General features: G+C 61.2%; 1 protein-coding gene across 1 annotated transcript; it reads left to right on the top strand.

The window, feature by feature from the left end:
* Positions 1–4,646: 4,646 nt before the first annotated feature.
* On the top strand, positions 4,647–17,638 carry ZNF469 (zinc finger protein 469). Its single transcript, XM_036346953.1, has one exon. The coding sequence runs from the start codon at positions 4,647–4,649 to the stop codon at positions 16,290–16,292; it is 11,646 nt and encodes a 3,881-aa protein (XP_036202846.1). The 3' UTR covers positions 16,293–17,638.
* The last annotated feature ends 637 nt before the right edge of the window (positions 17,639–18,275 follow it).

The raw sequence follows: 18,275 nt of genomic DNA, 5'->3' as shown, positions 1-18,275 counted from the left end.
TGAGCTGCCTACTGGCCTCCCGAGCTCACCATCTCTCCTCGACAGTTTCCTGGCACCCTAAGGCCCCTGGCTCTGCCTGGCGTGGGGGCGGGGGCCTCACCTGGGAGCCGCTCCCGACTTCTCCCGGGTCTCTTGGCCCCCAGCCAAGCACCACACGGATTCTGACACAGTTTCCATTTTCCTTGCAGCCAAGAAGTCCTCATTCCTCAGGAAGCTGTGTGGCGACCCAGCTGAGGGCCCCACTCCCCAGGTATGTGGCAGAGGACAGCTGGCCTGGAGGCTGGCAGTCTCCGCCCGGCCGGAGATGCCCTCGGCCCAGGCTCCCCACCCGCCCCACCGGCCCGTCTCCTTCCGTCTCCCGGCTCAGGCGGTAATTGGGGCTGCCAGCTGCCTCCCTCAGAGACCTTCTCCCCGAGCCAGCTGTCAGGAGCCGCCTCGTGGCTTCTAACCGCAGCGCTGAGCTGGGGTGAGACTGTTCAGGGCGGCAGCAGCTCCTGTCAGCTAAGCTCTCCAGGGGCCAGCAAGTCAGGCCTCCTCTCAGACCAGACCCCTCCTTCCCCGAGGGCGGGCTGGAGCACAGCTGTTTCAAACCAACATATTAGCAACTTCTTCCTGTTTTCAGACCCCACTCAGCCCTCCCCACAGCCTCCTTCCTGCAGTCTCCTCACCGCGTGGCCTTTGTGCTGGTGAGCGAACCAGGGGCCCAGAGGAGTGACAAGACTCAACAGTTACAGGACTAACAGGGACAGTGCGTTGGTCCGCACCACACTCTCTGCTAAATGCTTTAGGAAGAGGTTATTCGCTGATTTCTCCCTTGGCACTGCCTTTGAGATCGGCTCCAGTGTTGTTCCCAGGTCACAGACAGAGAAGCCGAGGCTGACAGAGGCTGGGAGAGTGCCTGGCGTGTGCAGCCGGCACTGTCGGGGAATCAGAAGCAGGAACCCCCCCCCCCCCCGACACACACACACACACACACACACACACCTACCCTCTCAGAGGCTGCCTGGATCCTGGACCTGCGGGGCTCAGTGTCTAACGATACTCTGGCCTCACCTGCCACCCCCTAAAAAGCTCTGGAAGCTGTGGGGAGTCCCAGGCTCTCCCCGTCCCCTGTACCCGTGTCCCAGCAGCAGCCTGTTCAGGGGCAGGTGAAGGAGGCCCTGCAAGGTCAGAGGCCCTCGGAGGCCAGAGGCCCCGGCACCTCTGCACGCCTGACCCCATGGACTTCACTGCCTATGCAACTGGAGGCCTGGAAGTCGGCCTGGGTCCTGCCCCCTTCGGCTGAGAAGTTCAAGAGGGGAGGTCCCACAGGCCAGAGCCCCCCCTGCTGGTCCAGAGCCAGCTCTTGGCCCAACTTTTGCTGGATCACCGCCTGCATGAGGTTAAAGAGCTTTCCCTGTGGCGTGTACCTGCAGCCAGTGGCCAAGGGGGCCCCCAGGAGACTCCCTGGCCTGGGTCAGAGCACATGGGAAGGCAGGCCACCTTGCCCAAGCCACTGGCTGCAGCCTGATACCCGCTCACTTGGGTCCCACTTGCCCACCCTGTAAAGGCCTCAGTGTCCTTCAGGAACTGGCCCAGCTGCACACAGTTCCTTCCTCGGCACAGAGCACCTTCTCCCAGCGTTCCCAAGCAGCCCTGCACCTGCCCGCGCTCACAGTTCCCACCCCCGAATGCCCTCTCCATCCACGTGGCCAAAACTGATGCCACCTCCTCTAGGAAGTCTCCTCTGATTCCAGCCAGGCAGGAGCCCCCTCCTCTGATGTCCCTAGAACAGTGCCAGGGACATCATCTTGATGGTTAAGTTCCACCTAGCATGCAGTAGGTACTCAATAAATGCCACTCCCTGCCCCCCACGCCCAGCCTCTGTGGGCCCCAGAGAAGCTCTGAGCCCCAAAGCTGCAGTTTATCTCCCCCTGAGCGCTGGGCCTGGGGCAGATGTCCAGAAGCGCTCTTGTGAGTGTGAATGCATGAACGAGGGGTCAGCCCCAGTGACTGGCCTTCCCACCAAGAAAAGCCGGTTCTGGTTGCTGGAAACAAAAGGACCCTTGGGGATAGCCTGGTCTGACCCTCCCCCCTTGGCTGATGGGAACAGGAGCCCAGAGATGGAGAGTGCCCCACCAGTGACCAGGCGGCCAGCCTACCGCCTGGCCACAGCTTGTGACCTCAGTCCTCGAAAAGGCAGCAAGGCAGGTTTCCAGATCTCTGCTCTAAAAGTCTCTGCTCAGAAGTAGCATGAGTCACTGTGGCTCACAGCTAGATTAAACGGAGCCATGTGGCCAAGCCTGCCGGTAGCTGGGCGGATTGAAACAACCCTTCCACGGGGACAGCCGGATCTTTGTCATGTGATCTACTGCCTCCAGCCCCCATGGGGAGCTTTCTGACCAGAGCTCGGAGCTACCTGGAGGCTGCAGGTGTCCCTGAGAGCAGGTGGGGCCATGGAGTCAGAGACTTCTGCTCCTCTTTAAAAGCCCACTCAGGATGGCCCAGGTGTCGCTGCAGCTTGGAGGGCCAACAGACCAGGCTCCCATCTGGCTGCCAGCAGTGCCCCAGGAGAAGCAATGCCACCACCCGTGCACAGATGGGGACACTGAGGCTGGGGAGGCACAGGAAGCGAGTGTCCCTGCATGCCAGGCCATGGCAGGTCACAAGAATGTTGAACCTTAGACGATCCAATGAGAGTATCACCGTTACCATTCCTATTCAAGGGTGTGGAAACCGACCTTTCCTCAATCGTGAGTGCCTACTGTGCGCCAGACTCCAAGCAGTGGGGATGAGGCAGAGAATAAACTGCAGGCTCCCTAGTCTGGGGGCCCCAGGATCAGGCAGAAGCAGGAATAGTCAGAAAACCACACACACAGCAGATGGTCCACAAGGGACCTGATATACAGCTTGGACACAGTGGCCCGTGTTATTTCACAACAGCCCCACCAGGGGGCTCTCCTGGGATCCCCATTTTCCAGGCTCAGGGATGCTGAGGGACTAGTCCCAGGTCCCACAGCAGGTCAGTGGCTGAGCCAGGACTTGCACTGGGCAGTTCAAAGTCCAGCAGGGAGGATGACATCTCATAGGCCAGCCGTGGGCAAACTACGGCCCGCGGGCCAGATCTGGCCCGTTTGAAATGAATAAAACTAAAAAAAAAAAAGACCGTACCCTTTTATGTAATGATGTTTACTTTGAATTTATATTAGTTCACACAAACACTCCATCCATACTTTTGTTCCGGCCCTCCGGTCCAGTTTAAGAACCCATTGTGGCCCTCGAGTCAAAAAGTTTGCCCACCCCTGTCATAGGCTCTGCCCTCTCTCGTGCAGGGGCTTATGAGGGGCCAAGCTGCTGCTGTCTCCACACAGGGCACAGCCTGGCCCCAATCTGGTGTCCAGATCATGTGTGGCATGGCTGGAGGAGGCCCTTCCTGGGGACCCCCAGTGCCTTCCACTAGCTGTGAGGCCATGTGTGAGGTACTCACCTCCCCGTAGCTCTAAGGGTTCTGACCTCCAGAGCCACTATGAAGACAGGAGAAGTGACTGATGGAAAGCGCTCAGCTCCCTGGCCCCCAGCCAAATGCTCAGAAGGAGCTCATGCTGAGGTTACTGCTATCGTTCATTCATTCAACAAACTTCACCCACAAGCGCTTGCTCCAAGGTCTCCAGTCTTGGGATGGAAAGGGGATGGAAGGGCTGGCCCCAGGCAGTGGGGCCCAGAAGAGGGGGTAAGACCTCTGCTTAGGAGGGCAGGGGCATGCACGCTGCTGGGATGGGGGAGGGTCCGCGGGGCTGGCCACGGGGGGGAGAGGGACAGTACTGGAACCATCCCCACCCAGGAGAGACAGGGATGCTTCTGCCCCAAGTCAGACTATGATCCCTGGGGAGGTCTCCAGAAGTGGAAGCACCAGAAGTGCTTGGCGCTGCCTAGAAATACAGATGCAGACCCCACCCAAGGGGCTGACCAGTGGGTCCCCAGGGCGAGTGGCTTGAGGCTATCCTGTGTGCAACAGCTGTAAGACCATCACAGGCCCAGGTGAGAGCCTCAGGCCAGACTCAGGTGTTCATAGTCTCGCCCCTTATTTCCCAACTCCGCTTCTGATGTGAGGCCCCTCCTCTCAGCAGGCGGAGGTGTCCCCTCTGTCCCGCCTGGGTTGTCCCCTGACCCCACCTGGGCTGTAGCTCAGGTCACACAGATGGCCCACCAGGTGCTCTTTATCCCTGCCATGGGGCCTCCGTAGGTCTGGGGCCTTTCACTCACAGGCTGGCCAGAGCCACACAGGACTGCTCTGAGGTGGCCAGGGGTCTTCTGAGCACCCCCCTTTTTTCCCCTCTCCTTCTCCCCGCCCCTCAACCCCTTGCTCAGTCTGGCAGGAAAGCTTTTCTCCTCTTGTCTCTCAAAGTGGCATTGGAGCTGAGCCCCTTCCTCTAAAGGTGGGGGCTTTGGTGCCAGCTGCTTCTGCTCCCAGCCTGGCACAGCTTCCGTGGGATCCAGGGAGCCTCCACAGCTCCCTCCTCACTTCTGTCTTTTCCTTTCAGGCTCCACGCAGGACCATGAGATCAGGTTTCTCCAGGGACCCCCAAGGGGCAAGGATGGCCACCCAGCCCTCTCCCCACGGACCCCCGCAGACCACCACATCCTCCTAGCAACCAGACGGAGGGGCCATGCCTGGAGAGCAGCCCCGCGGAGCACCGCCCCCAACCATGACCAGAGGCCTGCAATCCTGCCAGACAACCAGTGGCATGGCCAGTGGCACAGCCTCCCAGCCCCCCGGCGAGGACAGTGCCCTGGCCAGCAGGACCACCAAGGCAATGAGGGAGCCGGGCAGCGGGACCCAGGCCATGGAGCCCCCTGATGCCCAGCCTGGGCAGGCTAGGGAGGTGGAGCCCAAGGCCACCCTCCAGAGAACCCAGCCCCTAAGCAGTCCCCCCAGGAAGGGTGGTAGCCCCCGGGCCCCACTAGGGAGGACCCACACACAGGCTCCCACAGGGCACACAGGCAGGGCAGACAACAGCCCCCAGCAGCTCTGCACTCTGAGCATTTCGGGCTCAAGGGCCAGGCCCGCCCTGGATGAGACCCCTGAGGGCCCACAGCGCGAGGGCCCCCGGCCCCCAGAAGCAGAGGCTCCTCCTGCCCCAGAAGAGCTCAGCTTCCAAAGGTGCTTCCAGGAGACACCCTCCAGCTTTACCTCCACCAATTATACCTCACCGAGTGCCACCCCAGGGCCCCCGCCCCTTAGGGCCCCCCAGAGCAGTGACGCCAGTCCCTGCAGGCCAGCCTCCTACTCAGAATTCCAGGCCAGTGGGGCCGATGCCTGGCTTCCCGCTGCTGAAAACAACTTCCCAGGTGCTAGTTTCAGGGTCCTTCCCACAGAACCGGAGCCCTATCCCAAAGCTGGCAGCCCCAGGGTGGCCTCCTTCCAGATCCCCTTCCCAGCACTGCCTGGGGCTGGCCCAAAGCCCTTCCCCGAGGACACGGCAGGGCCTGAGTACTCTGAGAGGGCCCTGGTGTTTGCCTTCCACCAGCCTCGGGGAGAATGGCAGGAGGCAGTGGGCACAGGCGTGGCCTACCCCCTGCCCACGCAGCCTGCTCCCCCACCCCCGTCCTGCTTCTCCAGCCAGCCGGGGCACCTTGACCCCACCAGTGACCTCGGCCGTGCTCTCCCCACAACTGGTGCTGCTCGCCCGGTCCCCAGCCCCTTCTCAGAGAGCACGGTCTCCTTCCCAAACAGTTTGCACAAGGGCCTGACCACAGCCCTCCCTGAGAGACCGCCTTCAGCCCACAATGGACTGGGGAGCCCCAGGGGACCCCCAAACTCTTTGCCCCAGAGGCACTTTCCAGGGCAGGCTTATGGAAGCCCGGGAGCCAGTGGGGTGGGCACCAGTCCTAGTTCTCTGGACTCAGAGCTGGCCAACCCTGGGCCGCCGCCCACCAGGCTGCCCCAGCTGTGGGATCCCACCAGAGCCCCTTACCCCACGCCTCCCCTGGGCCCCCCAGCCACCACCAGGAGTGTGTTCTTTGAAGGCCAGCCCAGCTCTGGCCAGCGACTTGGCCTCCCTCAGAGCCCCCCGCTGCCCTGGCCCCGGGTGCTCCCGGCCACCAGGCCCAGCCCCCATCCAGTGGAGATGCTGAACCAGCTGCCTTTTCCCCCAGGGACCCCTGAGTGGCAGGGGGGCCGCCAGGTAGCCCTGGGTGCTGCCAGCAAGACACCTGGACCTGGGGAGAATCTGGTGCTGAGAAACAGCCCCGGCCAGCACAGCAGCAGCTCCCCGGGGCTGTTCACCTACAATGGGCTGCAGGACCCTGGAGCCCAGCCCCTGTTCTTTGGGGTGGCCCAGCCCCAGGTCTCACCCCAAGGGACCCCCAGCCTGCCCCCACCCAGACTCGTGGGAGCCTCTCCCAGTGAGTCCCCACTGCCCTCACCCGCCACCAACACAGCCGGCAGCAGCACCTGCTCATCACTGTCACCGCTGTCCAGCAGCCCAGCCAACCCCAGCTCAGAGGAGAGCCAGCTCCCCGGCCCACTAGGGCCCTCTTCCTTCTTCCACCCCTCCAGTCACCCCCAGGAGAACAGCAGCCCCTTCCCATCCCCTGACCCCTCACATGCCCTCCCCATCCACTACCAGCCAGAGCCAGTCAAGACCTTCCCTTTCCCCACAGAGGTGCTGGGGGCTGAGGGTACCTTCAAATGCCTGGAGGAGGTCCCATTCCCCAGTGCGGTCTCCGAGGTGGGCAGTGGGGGGCTGGAGGGCTTCCCCCCGGAGCCGCCCCCCTACTCTGCCCATCACTTCCCCCTCAGCAGCGCCAGCCTGGACCAGCTGGACGTGCTGCTCACTTGCAAGCAGTGCGACCGAAATTACAGCAGCCTGGCCACCTTCCTGGAGCACCGGCAGTTTTGCAGCCTGCTCCTGGCCAGGACCAAGGACAGCCACCAGCAGCCCTCAGAGATCCCCAGGCCTTCCGCCGCCCCCTCTGTGCTGGCTGCCCCCAAAGCACCGGACCCCGGGAACACAAGCCTTCTCAGCCACACTAAGACGGTCCCCTTCTTGCTAGGGGGAGACCTCCGGGTGGATGGCAAAGATGACCCCCTGAGGACAACTTTCTTGCCCAACCTGACCACTGCCCCTTTCCCACTCTCTGCTGCGGACCTGGACCTGGAGGATGATGCCAAGCTGGACAGCCTCATCACCGAGGCACTCAACGGCCTGGAATATCAGTCAGACAACCCTGAGATCGACAGCAGTTTCATCGACGTCTTCGCTGATGAAGAACCTTCTGGCCCCAGAGGTACCAGTGCCGGGCTGCCCACCAAGACCAGGGTGGGTGGGGCCATGCCAGAGAACAAATCCCATCCCCCGCTCCCAACCATGGAGCCCCAGGCCCCCCGCCCTGGGGACGGGGGCTACACAGCCTGCAGCCGGCCCAAAACTCGATCCCGGGGCCCAGTGCCTGCGGAGGCAAATAGGACCAGCCTGGCCAGCCAGCAGAGGAGAGGGAAGCAGTTTAAGTTTTCCCAAGGAGAACTGGACACAGCCAACACTGCCAAGAGGTCGGGCAGGGGCACCAGAGCCTCCTGTCTGAGGCCCAGGAGGAAGGGCAAAAGGGCTGAGCCAGCCCCACGCCGCCCCCGGGACCTCAGGACCCAAGCCCTCAAGAGCCACACAGATCCCTGTGGAAGGCTCCTCCCGGTGGAGACTAGGAGCTCTAAGCGCCTCCGACTGTCCCTGCGGAAGGATTCCAGGAGGAGGAAGGCCTGGGGTGGCACCTGGAGCAAGGAGCTCATCCACAAGATCGTGCAGCAGAAGAATCAGCTGCACAAGCAGCAGGCGCAGCAAGGCCAGGGCAGTGGCTTCTCCCTGGCGACCGAGAGGCCCGCACCCAGCACCCTGGAGGGCAGGCTCCAGGAATATGACTATGCTTCAGAGTCCGAGGAGGAGGACAACTTGCAGGCTCGAGGCTCCCGCCTCAGAGGCCGGCCTCGGCACGGCAGCCGGCGGTGGCGCCGAGGTGAGAAGAGGAAGGAAGTGGACTTAGCCCTGGGTCCTAGAGAAGAGCGAAAGCAGCAGAAATCCAGGAAGGTCGTGAGGCCGGAAACCACAAAGCCAGGCAGGCCTTGCCCAGGCCCCAGTGAGAGCCCTGAGGGCCAGGGCCCACTGCAAAGCCCTGAGACTGTAGACAGCCCTAAGGAGAGAGACCCCAAGTGTCTCCTGCAGATTCCCACCAGCACCAAGACCCCAGAAGAAAACCATCCATCGCTGGACTTCCCTCAAGATGTTCCTCCTGACACCGCAGAGCTTCTCAGAGATGTCTCGGGCTCTCCTCTGTCCACCTGTGTGGAAGGAAGTCTCTGTCCCCCAGCCCCTGAGCAACCACAGCCAGGCAGGGAGGACGCCACGGTGCCCCACGGGAGCTCAGCACTGCCAGGCGCAGGCAGCCTGCTGGGTGTCCCCCTGTGCACAGAACCCCCCATCTCTCATGACAAAGAGGACCCCCCTGCCTGCCTGCCAGGAGAATTGCTGGTCCCCATCACTGACACCGCTGCTGCCTACCCCGAGTCCAGCACCCTGTTTTTAAAGACCCCTGATCTTGGGTGTGACTCTGCTCTTTTTAACAGAGACTCCCTGGTTCCAGCTGCCAAAATGGAGCCCCAGCCCTACAGCAGCCCTCCCAGAAAGTTGCTCCTTGGACCCAAAGACCTGGCTGGCTGTTTCCCCAAAGACTTGTACTCCCAGCCCTTGGCTCCAGACACTCCTGCAGCCAGCAGCAGGCACCTGTGCCAGGAGGGTGTGGACCCCAGCTCCCTCGAGCCAAAACCTCCCAGGAATCCACCCTACACAGTGGACACGGACCCAGGCAAAGACGAATCACCGCTGACCTTGGAGTCTACGCCCCTCCTCTCGGGGCTGCCCATGGACGAGTTCAACTCACCGATCTACAGCAGCCTGTCCAGAAACGGGGACCCACCGTCACCGCCTACACGCATTGATCCACCCCCAAGGAAACCCCAGCTGGACCCACCCTACCCCTCATTTCTGCCTGAGAAGGGCTGGTCTCTGCTGGAGGAAGTTTCCCCAGTGCTCTCCAGCCATCTGGACCATTCTCCTGACCTCTCAGGGGCAAAGGTGTTCAGTAAGAGGTGTCCTCGTGAAAGGACAACAGCCGCCACCCCTCTGCCTTCGCCGTGCAAGGTTAGCGAATGTAGCATCACTTTTATGAGCAGCCTGCCTGAGGATGAGCTAGAGATCAAACGATTGGTGACCGAATTAGAAAGTCAGCTGCAAAGCAAAGGTGTGCAGGAGGCCCCGGGAGAGCTGCGTGGAGCTCCGCACACGGGCAGAATGCGCTCGGGCACAGGCACCCCGCTGCCCATCCATCAGGCGGCTTCACCCCAAAAGGACTCATTCTCCACAGCTGACCTCACTGATCTTGGGGAACTGAGTCCACACCAGGAAGGGGCAGAAACAGCCGTGGCCACCACAGAGGGGACCCTAGGGAGCCCCCAGGAGGAGTGGCCCTCATTTCACCTTGGAGAAGCAACCCCTCCCCCTGCAACCCACAAAGACCAGGTTGCTGGGGCTTCTTTCAGCCCCGCTGGGGCTAGCCTCAGTTTCCAGCCCGTGCAGAACACCAGAGTCTCCAGGAGAGGGCTCCCTGAGGCAGAAGAGGGCTGCAGGGGCTGCCCAGAAGCCTGTCTCCCAGACCCCGGAGGGCCACTCAAACCCCCCTCGGACAGAGGGAAGTTAGTGAAGTGCAGCCCAAACCCTGAGCCTTTGTTTCTTAAAAACAACAAGGCCACCGGAATCCATCACAACGAAGACGTCCTGCTGCTCCTTCCCTGCACTCAAAGAGGGGGATCCTGCAAGGCGCAGGGGCCCGGCCAAGATGCCCCTGAGCTGGAGGGGCTCAGCAGTCCTGTTGCCCATCTGGCACCTGACTTGGCATTTCAGGGTGCTGCAGTTCTGCATCTGGGTGCCAGTCCACCTTCTGGTACCAGTCACCGTGAGGCCCTCAAGGGACATTCTCTAAGCAGTGCAGACGGGGCAGAAGAAACAGGTCCCCTCCACCCTGCAGCAGAGAGCCCTGGCTCTGAGGGTAACAAGAAGGTTGTACCAGCAGGGGCCTCCCCAAGTCCTGGCTGCATGCCCAGCATCAGTCCTGGCAGGAGGCCCCAGGACCCAGCCGAAAGCCCCCTATGTCAACTCCAGCTCCTGGTGGCCGGAGCAGCTGAGAATGAAGATGATGACCAGAGCTTACAGGGGCCTCAGCTTGCCAACACCCAGAGCTCTCAACAGAGCAACCCCTCAGATGTGGAAGAGGACATCATAGAATGTGGGGATGTGGCCCATGGCCCTGATAAGGGTTCAGATGGCGGTGTGCACGTGACAGCTATCTCTGAAATGGCCAGATGTCAGCTGAGGCCAGAGGCAGGTGGCCATCTGGGCTCACCCGGCCAGGCTGAGAAGCTCAAAGGCCCAGGCGAAGCCATCCAGCTGCAACCAGATAACTGGAGGAGCCTGGGGAGCCCAGACAACCTCACCACAGTTGATGCTGATCCTGAAACTACACTGGCCAGCCCTGCTGGGGCTGCACACCAGCCAGGCGGGCAGGTCCAGGGAAGCAGACCGAACGTGGGCCTTCAAAATGAGGCACCGTCCCCTCCCAGCCCCTCCTCCTCTGATGTGGAACCTTTAGTCCCGGTCTTGACAGCAACCCATGCCCAAAATGGGCCTGAGGATTGGACTCCAGAGGCGGCCAGTCCAGGCCTTAAGAAACACCTGCTACTCACTGGGGAGTGCACAGAGCTCCCCATGAGAGACCTGGCCAGCTGTGCCCCCTTGCCCATTTCTGCAGCCACCCCTGTTCCCTGCAGCCTTGAGCACCTGCTCCAGGAAGACCCTCCCACAGTGCCTTCAGGTGAGCTGAGGGGGCTGCTCCCAGTGTCACCATCCCTCGGGGACCCTACCAGCATGAAGCACCTGCCAGCCTATTCCTCTGCCTGTACAGCTCTAAAAAGGGCTGACTGCACCCCATCTCCCACAGATGCTAGAGCTGGAGGGTCCCTGGCGACCTCCTCATCTTTGAGGACAAGCTCTTGTGGCCTCAAAGAAAGCCCGGTTTGCCACTCTCTCCTAGGGGAACGGAGCCCACTGCAAGACACTTCCACGGGCCAGCCCGGTCTCATCAATGCCTTCATTTCCACCCATGTGGGGGATCACCCTGAAGGCTACATTCCAAGATCCCTAGAGGGTTCTAGAAAAGAGAGGCTGAGGGGATCTCCTGCCTATGATGTCCCTTCTCCCCCATCGAGGGCGATGTCCCCAAGAGTGACCGTCCAGACTGCAGCCCTACCCGGCATTCCTGCCACAGATGGCATGGGAGCAGTTAGAGGCCCCAGGGATGAGTGGCCAGACCCCCACCGCAGGGGAGCACTGCCCCACAGCAGCCCAGACAGGATGCCCGAGGGCCCCTCCTCAGAACACCCAGGACACAGGGAAGGCCAGAGCATCACCACTGCGCCCACTGACGCTTCCTCCCAGACGACAGCAGGGCCAGAGCCTCGTGCCTGCCGGGAAGGTGAGGCCGGGGCCAGCACCCAGGGCGAGGAGGACCTTAAGATACCTGGGGCTGGGCACCCTGGCATTTCAAAGGCCTCAGCAGCTGGCACCAGAGGCCCGACAGTCACCTGCCCTTGTGAAGAGCTCCAGCAGGACAGAGCCACGTCTCTGAGCAGCACAGCCAGCAACTCCAGGCCCAACTCCCCACAGAGCCTCAGAAATGTCCCCCAGCAGGTGCCCCAGGGGGACCCTCTATGTCCCCAGGACCCCAAACAGAAGCCTTGTGGCTTTAAAAACAGCCCCATGTCTACTGAGAGCAGCTGCTGGAAGAACCGAGACCCCAGAGGGCGGCCTGTGACCTGCGAGGTCTGCTCGGCCACCTTCCGATCCGGACCAGGCCTAAGCCGCCACAGAGCCAGGAAGCACAGGATACAGGGGGTCACCTCCCAGCCAAGCCCCCCAGCCCTGGCTGCTCCCCAATCTGGGGAGCCTGCAGCTCAGATGAGCCGCCCCCCTGGGAAGAAAAGCCGCAGGGCACCCGGGAAGGAGAAACCAAGGCACAGGCTGAACAGCCCCAGCCACACTGCTAGGTCACCTCCGGTCCAGGGCTCCAGGGCTCCTGAGGATGCCCCAAGTCCCAAGATGTCCAAGGGGCTCAGGCAGGGGGTCAGCATTGTGAGAACACCAGTCAGTCCCCTAAGCCGGGAACCACACACCCCAGGCCTAGTCAAGCAAGAAGTGGGCTCGAAGCCTGCAGAGCCCAGGAAATGGGACTTGCTGCAGAGGGACGACCCCTGTCCCAAACGGGCAGAGAGAAGAGGAGGCAAGAGGCGGGGTAGAGCGCCCATGGGCATCCCCCGCGAGTCAGAGGGGAAATCAAATAAGAAATCGAGAAAGCCAAGAGCGAGAAGGTTCCGGGAGGAGAGTGGTCCTCCAGTCTCTCCTGATGTGATTTCAGATAGAAGCCACTGGAATCCATCAACTGTGACTGTCAATTACCCACCCCCTCTGAGCCACTGCCTCTCACCGGAGGCAGAGCAGGAGACAGAGGTCATACAGCTGCCTCTCCTCCTGGCCACAGAACTGGAGGAGACGTCCACACAGAAGTCACCTGGGAAGTGGGTGGCACCTCCAGGGAGAATGGAGGGGTTGCCTCCTGCAGAAGAGACAAGGGAGCCGAAGGCAGCCTTGGCAAGGGAGTCCTGGGGACCCAGAGAGACCAGGACATCGGGTGTCTGCAGAGAACTGTCAAGGGCAGCTGGGGGTACACCTGCAGGGCACTGCAGTGCAGCCGAGAGTGGGTCAGGGCAAGGTGTCTGGGAAGGGCACAAGCCGCCCTGGGGACCCTCAAGCCCCCCAGAGACTTGTGGTTCTGAAGCAGGTGACACCATCAGCAGTTGCCTCCAGGGCCCCCTGTACAATCCAGAAGACAGGGTCCAGGAGCATGAAAGTGTCAGGGACCCTCTGAGCTTGTTTGATGACGAAGCCTCCTTTTCCCAGCTCTTCCCTCTGGGCAACCACTTAACTCGGAAGAAGAACCCCCGAGTCTATGGGAAGCGCTGTAAACAGCCAAAGCCTCCGCCATTGCCAGAGCCCTGGGAATTCCGGGGCAGTGAAACTCTGCCCTCTGCCCACATGCCCACAGATCTCAGTGACTCAGGCTCCCTCTGCCTGTCCCTCGAGGACCCATGGAGTGACGAGGCCATGGGCCTGCCTGAGTCCTTCCTCCTGGAGGGCTTCCTCAGCAGCAAGATGCCTGGCATTGACCCCTGGGCCCCAGGACCCAGACTATGGGCCCTGGAGCCTGACCCAGAGGCGGACTGTGCCGAGCAGGAACCCTCCTGCAGTGCCAAGGACCACCCGTCAGAGGACATCCCTGAGCTGCACATGGTCCCAGCGGCTTGGCGAGGCCTGGAGCTGCGCGCCTCCGCTGATGAGACTGCCTCTTCTCTTGGGGACGTGAGCCCTGAGCCCCCCAACCTGGAGCAAGAACACTACAACTGCGGGCTCCCGGGGAATGCCGTGGCTCCTGAGAGGCTCAGCACCAGATTTGAGATGCAAGATATATGCTTTCTGGGACCCTGCGAAGACCCTGTGGCTCTCTCCAACGTGAGCTTCTTAGACTTCAAGGCCACAGTGAACTCCCAGGGGTCACGGAGCCAAAGGCCAGAGGAGGTGGCCAAGGCCAAAAGGGCCCCAGTCAGAGACCGGAATGCCAGGGCCAAGAGGACACCCTACAAGTGCAGGGTGTGCTTCCAGCGCTTTCATGGCCTGGGAGAGCTGGACCTCCATAAGCTGGCCCACAGCCCCTCACCGCCCCCCACCTGCTACATGTGTGTGGAGCGCAGGTTTGGCTCTCGAGAGCTGCTGAGGGAGCACCTGCAGGAGAAGCATGTGCAGGGCCGGGCGGGGCTGTGGGCCTGCGGCATGTGCCTGCGGGAGGTGGCCGATGTCTGGATGTACAACGAGCACCTGCGCGAGCATGCCCTTCGATTTGCCCGAAAGGGGCCGGCACGGAGGTCCCTGGGAGACCCATCTGGAAGCTGGGAGGGGGACAGCACTGTCACACACTTCCTGAGCAGCATGATGGGGCAGGCTTCCAAACCCCACAGGGGCAAGTGCTCAGTTGGCCAGGCAAATGGGGGCCCTGCAGAGAGGGAGAAGCCAAAACCCAAGGCTCGTACCAAAAACTCAAACCAGGATGGCACTTTGATGCCAGACAGCACCTTAGCCAAAAGCAGTCCATCAACCTGTGCAAACCCAGCTCTGCCCAGCAGTTCTGCCACGCTCCCTGGCTCCACCAAGACATGCCCCAGCCTGTCCCCTGCCCCCTGCCCCAACCGAGAGCCCCTACCCCACACTGTCCCAGTGCATCAGGACTGCAAGGACCCCTCCCGAGACTGCCACCACTGCGGCAAGCGGTTCCCCAAGCCTTTCAAGCTGCAGCGCCACCTTGCGGTGCACAGCCCGCAGCGTGTCTTCCTGTGCCCCCAGTGCCCTAGGGTCTACCCTGAGCCCTGCGAGCTGCGTGCGCACCTCGCCAGGGAGCACGGGGTGAGGGAGGAGCTGGAGCTGCAACACACCCCACTGTATGACTGTGAGCTCTGTGCCAACGTCACCCACATCAGCAAGAGGTCCTTCATCTGCAGCACTTGCAACTACACGTTTGCCAAGAAGGAGCAGTTTGACCGACACATGGACAAACACCTGAGGAGGGGGCAGCAGCCCTTCACATTCCGCGGGGTGCGGAGGCCAGGCGCCTCTGAGCAGAAGACACAGGCCCGGGAGGGCTCACTACCTAGTAAACGGCGCAGAGTGGCCACGCCCAGCAGCGCCCCTGGGCCCGTCGTGGACAGGTCTCTGTCTCTGGGCAGCAGCCCCACTCTGAGTGAGGCATCCATGCCAGCCCTGCTCCGGCCCTGCCTAGAGGCGGCTCCTGGTGGCACCCAGGGTCAGCCCAGGACCCCAGAGAGGCCCATGGATCTTGAGGGCCACCTGGCCAGGGATACCAATCTGCCCTCTGACTCCCAAGAGTTCATTCTCCCATCTCTGTCTCCTTTCCCAGCAGCCTCAGCTGATGGCAAAGATGACCGCAAGCCAGACCAAGCCCCGGAGAGCCCCCAAGATGGGGCTTCCCCAGGCAGCCCTGGGCCTCTTCTCCAGCAGACTCTCCCTCTAGAGGGATTTCTGCCCCAGCCAGGGGCCAGAGGCCAAGCCTCAGAGAGCCTATTCTCAGGGAAAGGCAGGACGCCAAGTGCCCCTGGCAAATGTGCCCCTGACCATCACCCAGAAGCCCCCTCCATGCTCCGGAAGGAGAAGCAGGCGTCCACATGCCACATGGTGTCTGAGGGGGACAAGGAAGTCCCCTCCCATAAGGGGAGTGCCACCAAGCACGGGGGCTGTCAGAGTTCATCAAAGGACAGGCCAACTCTGTCTATCCCCGGCAAAGCACCCAAGTTCCCGGTGCAATCGAAGAAGGCCGCGGCCAGCCCAAAGCCTGGAGAGCCGGCCCGTGGCACTGAGGACAGGCAGAAGCCCACTGCCCTCAAAGCCAAGCCAGGCCCCAGTTCCCAGAGCAATGGAGGCCCACAGCACAGCACCAAGACAGCAGGTGGCAGCCAGCCTCAGCCAGCCAGTGGGCAGCTCCAGAGCGAAACAGCCACTACCCCCTCCAAGCCCAACTGCCCAGCCCAGAGCCCTGCCCCAGACAAGCCCCCCACTCGAGCCCCAGCCAAGGGCTACTCCAAGGCCCCCAGGGAAGCTGGTGACCAGGGGCCCCAAGGGATCCTGGTCCCCAGGGAGGATAGGGAGGGCAAAGAGAAGAAGAGAAAGGGCCGGACCCTAGGGCCAAGCAAGAGTGAAAGTGTGGGGAGCTTGGGAAGGGCCCCTTCAGTCCCTGACAAACCTCGCCGGGCTCCCCGGAAGCAGGCTGCCCCCAGCCGTGTGCTCCCTGCCAAGCCCAGGCCCGGTAGCCAGAGCAGCATTACACTGCCTCAGCCCTCAGAGCAGCAGCGGGGGGAGCCCAGCCACACACACCAGGACTTCAGACGCAGCAGAGATGGACTAGGCAAAGCCTTTCCGCAGGCGAGACCCCTGCACAGGACCCCCAAGAGGGGCAGAGCTGTCCGCGGTGCTGACCGTGCCAATCCCCGAGCCTGCTGGACTGCTGAATCCCAGAATGACCTCCTCAGCCAGCTCTTCGGACAGAGGCTAACCAGCTTCAAGATCCCTCTGAAAAAGGACTCCTCTGAGTAACTTACAGGAGTGAGAGAGTGCATGGGAGAAGGGCTGGGGGATGAACCCAGTGAATAAGGGACTCCTGTCTACACTGGCAAGCTTCAATACTCAGAGATAGTTTGATTGGTGGCCACATCTTAATCCACCTGACTTACCAGGCAAATGCCTTGAGACTCCAGTGTTAGAACTGAGACTCTAATGCTTGGAGTAGGGCCTGGGGTTGATGGACAGCAATACCCTTCCACCTAGAAGGTGAGGGTGAGGGGCTGGCCAGCAGCAGGCTCTTTGAGACCACGCAGCTGTTTTTTCAGTACCAAGAACTTGAAGAGCAGCTCACACCTTGCATCCCTTGCACCTCCTCCTTTGGAGGTTTGGACAGGCTCCTCCCCTCCGTGTCACCTAGTAGGGAAGTAAGTTGAGGCAACCACGGTCGGATCACAGCAGGACCCCTCTTGGTCTTGCTGCTGTTGCTGCAATTCCAAAGTGGCCTTACAAATCAAATGGGGGGCTCTCCACCTAGCGACCTGTGAGCTGCCTGGCCCCCCGAGCACATGGTCTTGATGGCCACTATCCACACCACAGACAGAAGCGCTGGTTTCCAGTGCACCTTGACCCCTGAGGACCAGGTTCCCATGGGGACTGGGAGGAAGCTGCTCAACAGCCAGCTCTCACCAGTTCTTCCTGCCCATCCCCCACACACACCCCAGCCTCTGTGGTTGCCTTTCTAGAGCTTTCCTCCTACACAGAGCTCTCAGCTGGCAAGTATCAGCAATTTAGCTCTGAAGTTTCTGGTGCTATTTTCATGTTGTAATGTGAATATAGGCTTCCTTGATTTGTTTTACCTGGGTGGGTTGGGAGGGGAGACAGGCTGGAGAGGTGAGAAGGGGGCTGCATGGAAGGCCCACAGGCACCAGCCGCCCCAAGAAGTCTTTCACTGGCTCCCCGGTCAGCAGGCTCCAGCCCCAGGGTTGCAGTCAGAGAAGCTGGCTGGGACACTCAGGGCCGGGTGTGGCGCTGCTGGCATCTCATGCACTGATGTGACCCAGGGCTCGGTATGCACGTCCTTTTTACAGAATCGTGTCTTCAAAGGGAGTAGGAGTGTGGGGGAGACTTCCTTCTGTTCTTGGTGTCTGAGGTCCAGTTTGTTTCCTTCTGTGTTTTTTTTTCATTTTTACCTTGGGTACAATGTGCATGTCAAAAGTTTTTATTTTGGTATTTTGAAAGAGACCAAACCAGGCCCAAATCTCCTTTCTAGAAGGTGTTGTGTGCCCCTCAGAATGCCTCTTTAGTGCTGATAAATAAAACACGGGGAACTCTGAGGCTGTGCTGTGCGAATCACAGCAAACTCATCCTGTCAAATATATTCCCACTATTTTCACAGAAAGCCTCTGCTGTGTGGCGCCGGTCCTCCAACCAGCCCCCCCCCCCCCCCCCCCCGCCTGCCCACCTGGGCCCAGAACCTGACTCATGGAGTGTCAGCTTTGGCTGCCACTTTTGTCCTGAAACCAGGGCTACCTGGCCCTGTAGAGCCTCCCCCAAGCAGCAGAGCGGTCCCACCAGCCCCTCCAGGATTGGTAACACATGCAGATAATGCCATAGGGCAGCCTCACTTTGTTTCTGAAGCTTTCAGAGCAAGAAAGTCAGGAAATCATTAACTCAGCTCAGTTTAGGGGACACGGGAAGGCAGCAGAGGCAGCATGAGGGGTAAAACCAGGAGACCCTCCCCCATCGCAGGCTCAGACCCATGGGGCTCACCCAGACCTGAAGACCCCCCCCTCAAAGACTCCAGTGTCTGGGACATGTGCCTGGAGGGCAAGCGAGGCTGTCTAGAGTCAGGCACCCATCTAATCTTGCCCTTGACAAACACCTGGGCCCAGCATGAGGGGTATCGCTCAGAGCAGGTCCCCAATAACACGTGCTGGGTCGAGGAGAAGAGCCTCGCCAAGCCCTCGCCACAGGAAGAGGGATCCCACCTGTGAAATGGTAACTGGGGCCTCATCA

The sequence above is a fragment of the Myotis myotis genome, unplaced genomic scaffold, assembly GCF_014108235.1.
Source record: "Myotis myotis isolate mMyoMyo1 unplaced genomic scaffold, mMyoMyo1.p scaffold_m19_p_19, whole genome shotgun sequence".
NCBI classification, from domain to species: domain Eukaryota; kingdom Metazoa; phylum Chordata; class Mammalia; order Chiroptera; family Vespertilionidae; genus Myotis; species Myotis myotis.
Note: the sequence above shows the minus strand (reverse complement) of the source record. Positions and strands in the feature narration are given on the sequence as shown.

Bases quoted from the DNA above. Each gene is read 5' to 3' on its own strand.
- ZNF469 (XM_036346953.1), top strand. From the start codon at position 4,647: ATGCCTGGAGAGCAGCCCCGCGGAGCACCGCCCCCAACCATGACCAGA.